Below are 8,155 nucleotides of genomic sequence, written 5' to 3' on the forward strand. Positions count from 1 at the left end.
GCTAAAAGACACTTTTTTTTTTGAAGAAGCAAAAATGGAATTATATAACCAGAACCAAAAGCAGTTACCAAGCACAAGGTGTGCCTTCCTTCAAAAAAAAAAAAAAGCACAAGGTGTGCCTAGATAACTACTACAATACAACAGAGTTTGACACAAACAAAAGACAAACACGATAGTAGATTAGCCAATGCCTAAACAAGCTAAAGGTCTTGACCACCAACTCTGCGTGCCAAACACAAACATAACATTTTTGGCTTTCAGCCACCCTAACGATAACAATTTCACCTTGTCTAACAAACGGGGAACTAATGTTACAACATTTTTAAACAGACGGTTGTTTCGTTCATTTCAGATAATCCTTATCTAAATCTAGTACATTTATCTCACAAGTCTAAACAAAGATAAGTTTTTAACACAATTCAAAAGCAACGAATCCGTTTGATTTAGGCATCGTTTGGATCGAACTTATTTTGAGCTTATGAAAAAGAGGTTATGCAAATAAATAAGTTTTTATCTTAATTCATAAGTTCTCACAAACGAAAATTATACCTTCATAAACTGTTTTTTCATAAACTATATTAACAAGCTTAAAAATAATACATATAGGCATATTTATTTGCATAAGCTGTTTTGAATAAGCTCTAAAATAAGCTAATTCAAACAGGGTCTTAGTTTCACAATGTGGATTTTGGACATTGAAATGTGTCCATAAAAAATGAACGGTGAGATTTGATCATTTAAATTGATTCTTAATCCGAATATTAAATTTAAAAGAAATTAAAAAATTCAGAAGCAACCTAAAAACGTAACGAGTGTTCTAAATTTTAGGTAAGTAAAAGTCCATATAGGTATGAATTCTATAATATTCTCTTCCACATCAATAAATAGTAGAAAAAACACACTCTTATTTTATTTGTGTAGTAGAAAAAACACACTTTTATTTTATTTGTGAATATCTATTTAGGCATATATGGCTATCCAAACCACTTACATGATCCATAGATATACGTCAATATGGGTAAAATTTACAACCCTTGCTGCCACATCATCTCAAGCTAGAAACATATATTAAAGTGCCTTTGCTCTATATTAAAGTGCCTTTGCTCTAGTTGTACTGCATTATATCAACGAAGATTGATATACTTAGTGCATCACATGAGTAATTACAAACACAAGCACCATGTTTTATCATCAATAAAAAGAAAGTACATGCACTATGATGTTTGGTAGTTTATATTCACAATATAAAGAACAAACTTTGTGCTATCAATTATATAGTTGTACTTCTCAATTTCACAAACTTGCACACTGAGTCACCATGCAAAACTTGACCTTGGTTGATATCTTTCTCTTTTCTAGAGATAGAAACGGTGACCACTTACCATATTTTCTCCAAGTTCTTAGCTATTTGGTGATTCATTTTCACATGTTATTTCATTAGGATTAGGATAGATTCCCTGCATGCAATGCAAATCATTGACATTCAAACACACAAAACCAGTTTTTTTTTTTCAAATAAAAAAAACATTGGTCATTAAGGTTCCATATTTGGATAAACAACCTAATAAAATACTTATCGCATATATAAAATCCATAAATTATCTTTAAAACCTATTCCGGAGAGTGTATGGAAATAAGGAGAAAACAACTTATGTACCTGTCATAAATTGTTTCTATAAATTCTTTTAAACGTTCTCACGAGTAATATGTCAATAAATAAATTAAAATAAGTCAATTCAAATTTTAAAGTGACACTAAGTTCTAAATCAAGAAAAAAGCAATTCAATTGTAATCTTTGGTCACCACTTACCTGACCATGTCTTTCCTCTCTAAAGCTTAAAGTTCTGAGCTTCAACTCTCCTCTGCTTGTAGTTAATTCATCTAATATTTCACTATCAGACATTTCCATTGATCCAAAGCTAGGTGAATCCATTTGCTGAAAAAAAAGTAAAGGAACATTTTCACATTCCATATTATTACCGATATCTACATGTCAGTGTCGTGTTCAGTGCCGATGTCTACGTTTCATAGACATTAATGTGTAAAAAATTAGAATTGAGATCAAATAGTGGTATAGGGAATTAAGCATTGCATACACTCAAAGAGAGTCTTGGAGCACCAGCAATTTCTTCATATTCAGCTGCATCTAGTTCTTTAAGGTGGTGAGGACTAAAGAACTTGGGGAGGATATACTGCCTCACCAAGATCAGTAAAAAGAATGGCAAGGGAAACAAGATTCCAGCTATTGGAATCCATGTCACTCCAAAACAAACCAAGAAATAGACACATTGGAAAATTGTGAAGAAGACTATGTATCCAATTGGTACTGTTTCCACAAAGGAAGCATGATGACCCTCCAATAACCTGCAAAAATAGGTTGACTTGATACGTTAACATGATTTTAAATCGCGGTTGTGGTTGCAGTTACAACTGTTCATGGTTCGGACTTCGGAATAAGAAGAAAATTTGAACTAAACCATTATAACAGTTCGGTGGAACTGAACCTGACTGTTAATGGTTCATTCCAAATTGACGAGGAAATGATATTTTTACAGTTACTTGTACTTACTTGAACCACCTACTAGGTGACACAAAGAGAAGCAGTATCCTTTCCCAGAATTGATTACCAGGAAGACTATCAATGGCCATGTATGCAAAGTATCCCCACAAAACTGAAGTTGGAATTTTCTTAATGACAGGCATAGCAAAGACTGATGCTCCAACAAAGAGTGATTGTAAAAGATTGCTCACTCTTTGCTCATTTACTCTAACAGGCAAGCATGCATCAATATGCTTCTCAGGATCAAATGTATCTTTGTTTTCTCCTTTATCTTCACCTTTTAAGATTACCTCTTTTAAGTTCTCTAGTTCCCTTTCCACAGAAGTCTGAAATTTAATCATGTTTGGGAAAAATAAGCTATGTTGCACTAACACTTTAGATTGAAGACGGTGTTCAACACCAACACGACACTGACACATGTGGTTATATTCAATTACTTCCATTTTTTTTTCTCTAATTATTATAGGTAACGTGACTGTGGTTGTGTCGTGTCTGTGTGGTGTGTGTATATGTCAATGATTCATAGCCAATAGGTAACTTTAGATTGAAAGTGTATCTAGTGTCTAATACGGACATGACACGGACACATGTTGCTGCACTCGATTACTTTCATTTTTCAAATTATTACCGATAGTGTAGTGTTGTGTCTGATGTCTGTGTCTGTACTTCAAAGCCGATACATAACTTTAGTATTTGTTAATTGTGTTCATTTGAAAGAACAAGATTAAATGTCAATTTCTATACTATTATAAGACTTACAACTGGGCTGCTGTCCATTTCCACAAACACTGCTTGCATCTTTCCATAGATTTCAGAGTTGCTAGCTTTCTTTTTTATGCTTTCCTTGGCAGTTTCAACCATCTTTCTTCTGATCATCTACAATTTCATAAATTACCTTATCAAAAGTATCCCATTTAATTTAATCATTAATACAAATAAATAGACACACAAGAGAACAACAATAGATCACATAGTTCGGTCAATTGTGTCAACGTCTCTTTCAGATCGGCAGCAGGGTGGATAATGAATTTTTATTTTATTTTGCAATGCTCAGAGTTAGAAAGTACAAAATTTTGTTTAAATACCGGTATCCACTTATCAGAGAATACACGAGGTTTGTTACATGGATCAAACGACATTATAATATCATATCACGAATCATATCTACACAACCTAATGCAACTATGATGGACTCTACCAAACTTGCATCTTTTCTATAACCTTCTCTCTAATGCTTTACAAAAGATTATAGTATTCTTTCTAAAGTTTTCTACCGTGCAAAATGCAATGCTTATAGTTACAGAATACAAAACTTTGTTTAAATATTACGGTCTACTTATCAGCGTCTATTTTCACTATTTGGGATCAGTTACATGGATCAAAAACCACTATAATATCGTATTACGTATCGACTATGCAAGACTTCACCAAACTAAGATCTTTTTTCAAAAAATTTCTCTCCTATGCTTTATAAAAACTATAATAGTCATTCACCTACCAGACCCTTGAGAACTGAGAGGCTCTTAGTATGCATAGGAGATTGAGGAAGAACACCATTTGAAGGAGGTAAGCCAAGTAGTCCACAAATCAAAGTCTGAAATGTTTTTGCCAAAACAAAGCATTAGGTTTTTTGCCACTAATTAATAATGAGATTCATAATTATGCAACTTTCTAATAGTATTTACAAAGGGAATGTATGTATTTATATATATACCACAAATCCTAGTAAGAATATGTCATAATGATATGCAGAAGGTTTCTTGAGATTAAACTCCTTCTGCTGTGCCATCCCCGAAGCAACGCTATGATCAAAGAAGTAAAGCCCTGCTACCATCAAGGCAGGAATAAAAGCAGCAAAAATATATGTTGGAGAAACCCTTCCCATGTCCTGCAGCATAAATTGAACTCAATATTTCCCACAACTGCAAAAAGTATAACTTAGGGTACGTTCGATATTAACGATATATTTGTGTAAAAGTTGATATTAACTTTAACATCTCAAATTTTTCAGAACCTCTTTTATCTAATTTCTCCATAAGTTAGATAATCCAAACAAGGCTTTAGTTTAACATGAATTACTTTGATAACTGTCCAATGGTGCAAAGATGGAGATTCCCAAGCTAGAGGAGCAACTAGTCTTCTTGGAATTTCAGAAGGTATTTTTCTTGGCACTGAGAATGACACACATGTCCATACTACCACCAAAAAAGGCACACCATAGTCTGCAATAAAGCTTCTCAACCAACCTATCCAATAAATAAGACCATGTCATATAACTATTCCTCAAATATACCTTTAACAACTATGACACATTGATACGAACACAAACACGATACAAACACGATACTGACACTGAACATATAAATACAAATAATATTATCAAAAAAGTAGAAGTGATTGAATATAGTTACATGTTTCAGTATCATATCAATGTCAGGCATTTACACGTATGAATTCAAGATTCAAGAAATATCAACTATGCGTCAACTCAAATTTATCGTAATGACAAACCTGTCCCATATAACCAAGATCTTGCTCTTCTGCTCTTCAATGTTGTATAGAGAAGGCCAAATGTGAATATAATACCTAGTAAACCATTCACATAAAGCCAGTGAAATTGGTACTGTTCTGAAGTTGAGTTTTCATTTTTAGGAACACTAAACTCTTTTATTATTCCCTGCATAATTTTAGTAAACTTTTGTTAGAATCCTTTTCAAGCAAAATTATATTTTAATTTTTATCTTCAGTTGAGATAGATTTCAGTCACATATTGACTCACCTTAATAGCCTCTTGAATGAACAAGACTGAAATCAACATACCAAAAAGTTCTTCAGCAACCCTAGTAAATCTGTTGACGATATTGCCAACATTAAATATTGCTAGGAGAAACAGCAAGAGAGAAGTCCATACACAAACCCTGAGAAAATATATAGAAATAATTATAGATAAGTATTTATATGATAACCTCTTATGTTATAAGCACTTAATAAGTTCAAATAAGACACTTCAAAAAAAAATTCAAATAAAACGGTCTACATATAGGTTTTGTCTAACATGCACAAACAAAATGATCTTGCTCCTTCCTTCAAAAAAAAATGGTCTTGCTCCATGCACATGTGTCTTTTTCATTGTTAGATTAAAACGTCACATAAGTCACGTAATGGTGAAAATCAGTATATACACGATGCAAGACTTTTTCACTTGTGCACAGTAGAATTAACATTTAAATAAGTCACAAATGTTAATTAATAGTATAGTATTGTGAATACTACAACTCCATTATAATAATAAAGAATTTGTCTTTATTTTGTTACCATCCAGCCCAAGCCAAAAAGAGTTCTTGTCCCAAGCCATCCTTATTTTTAGCAAAGTTGTACAAGTAGGTATACATGATGATGGTGGGTTCTGCAACTCCTACAATAAGGAGTGGTTGGCCTCCAATAATTGAATGTATGATTCCACAAATGGCTGTAGAAGCCAGTGTTTCTACTGTGCTCAATCTTCCATCTATGAAAAAAAATAAACAAAAAATTGCTTGTTTTGTGAAAAAACATTAATTTCTTAAATAAAAAAAATAAAAAAACAAAAAAAAGTTAAAAACTAATTAAAACAAGAAGTTGTTTTTTAGTAGCTTTTCTAAAAACTCATTTTTGATAATAATTCATCATCATTAACAAACACAACAAATTTTGCTTTATAAAAAATCTCTAAAATCAATATAATTTAATGAATATCAAAATAATTTTTTATTAATTTGTAATAGCAAAAAAACTAAAGCTATTGTGTTCTATAAGTCAAGTTTGATAAGTTCTCAAAAGAAAATATTTAAAAGTAATATTAATATTTTTTTCTATAGTATTTTAAACAACAACTCTTGCTATAGATCAAAATTACCTTCTCCATCTCGAATTTTCAGAATCTCTCATTATAATATTCTTAAGCTTATAAAATAACTTTGGAATTAAAAAACTTTCAATTGCAAAATTTTAGTGTTAGAATTTAGCTTGATGTGGAATGAAATTCAACATACCACCTCATCCTTAATTAGAATTATACATCTAGAGGTGAAGTGTATTGGTGGGCTAGACATATGCGGTGGTCCAAAAATTGGTGGTCAAACATCAATGGCTTAATTAATGATTTGGTCCCTTAAGTTATTTGTTGGTTACATTTTGGTCCCATAAGTTATTAACGTTACAATTTGGTCCCTTAAGTTACTTTTTGGTTTCGTTTTGGTCCCTTAACTATTAAAAGTTTCATTTTGGTCCCTTAACTTATTTTTTGATTTCGTTTTGGTCCCTTAACTTATTTTTTGGTTTCGTTTTGGTCCCTTAACTCTTCCTCCGTCAACCACTTTGGTCCTTTACGTTAGAATGAATGTATTAGAGTAAAGGGACCAAAACGAAACCAAAAAATAAGTTAAGAGACCAAAACGAAACCAAAAAAATAAGTTAAGGGACCAAAACCAAACTTTTAATAGTTAAGGGACCAAAACGAAACCAAAAAGTAACTTAAGGGACCAAATTGTAACGTTAATAACTTATGAGACTAAAATGTAACCAACAAATAACTTAAGGGACCAAAAGAGTAATTAAGCCAACATCAATTCTATCAAGATGAAAATTAGTCCAAATTAGTCTTTGTCGTATTATTGGTAATTCAGTGCATAATAACATTGAGTAATAACTTAAGCAAACAGCAGCTGCAGAAGCAAAAAGGAAGATGAAAAAGAAGAACAAGAAGAAGATCAAGAGATGTAGCAGCGTTAAAACTCTTATGAAGAGTTTGTTTGAGAGATTAGTCTCTACAGTTACGCGCGGATGATACCTAGTTTACGCAAAAAAAAAAAAAAAACGAAGAACAAGAAGAAGAAGTACCTGTGTCTCGATTCAGCTGCTCACCAAAGGCAATAACAGGCAAAGCAGAAGCAAAGAAAATATAGGTAGTTGGAGCCAATATCCTATCATTAACAAAGTGCAAGTTCATATTCACCAAAAAAAAAAAGAGTGCAAGTTCATCAAACATACATAGATTTAAATTTGAAGAAACATGTTACACAAGATTTATAGAAACTTACCCAATACCAGAACGGAAAGCACAAGTCCAATCATCTTTATAACATTGTGCTCTTCCTCTTATATCACTGATAATTCCCTTAAAAGGTGATTTTAACCACTCCATTTCAAGCATAAATAAAGCACAGTTCCTGAGAATGAAACTATATCTTAGAGAAGATTAAATAACTTTGCATTTAAGTACATGTATGTACCAATCATATTTTCCAGCAATAATATTAATTTAACAGTACCTTAGTTGTTGTTCTAGTCGATAATATTCTCCAGCAAGGTTTGACCCGAGCACGTTGGTGTAGCGTGGTGTTGTGTGTGAGTACAATGAGTAGTACTAGGTAAAAAATATATACTATAGGAAAATGCTATACTATAAGCAAGGATTTGACCCCTATATTATAAGCAATCTCTTTGTTTTATATGAAATCTTCCGTCACCACCGTTTATTTTATGTATAAAACAATATCTATACTATATATAAAGAAAACTACCCCTTTCAGCACACTTTTGGGTTGAAATTTTCTT

The 8,155-nt window shown here is 32.1% G+C and overlaps 1 protein-coding gene across 1 annotated transcript; it reads right to left on the reverse strand.

Moving 5' to 3' along the window:
• Positions 1-935: 935 nt before the first annotated feature.
• LOC146926033 (boron transporter 4-like) lies at positions 936-7,951 on the reverse strand. Its single transcript, XM_085758456.1, has 14 exons — positions 7,870-7,951; positions 7,639-7,767; positions 7,439-7,521; positions 5,876-6,068; positions 5,340-5,478; positions 5,072-5,237; positions 4,640-4,806; positions 4,275-4,448; positions 4,059-4,154; positions 3,320-3,436; positions 2,570-2,886; positions 2,097-2,364; positions 1,811-1,936; positions 936-1,457 (listed from the first exon to the last, which is right to left on the reverse strand). The coding sequence occupies exons 2-14, from the start codon at positions 7,749-7,751 to the stop codon at positions 1,401-1,403; spliced, it is 2,016 nt and encodes a 671-aa protein (XP_085614582.1). The 5' UTR covers positions 7,752-7,767; positions 7,870-7,951; the 3' UTR covers positions 936-1,400.
• Between the last annotated feature and the right edge of the window lie 204 nt (positions 7,952-8,155).

This window comes from Medicago sativa, chromosome 4 (genome assembly GCF_051527215.1).
Source record: "Medicago sativa cultivar Bolivia chromosome 4, Bolivia_mono, whole genome shotgun sequence".
Classification (NCBI taxonomy): Eukaryota; Viridiplantae; Streptophyta; class Magnoliopsida; order Fabales; family Fabaceae; genus Medicago; species Medicago sativa.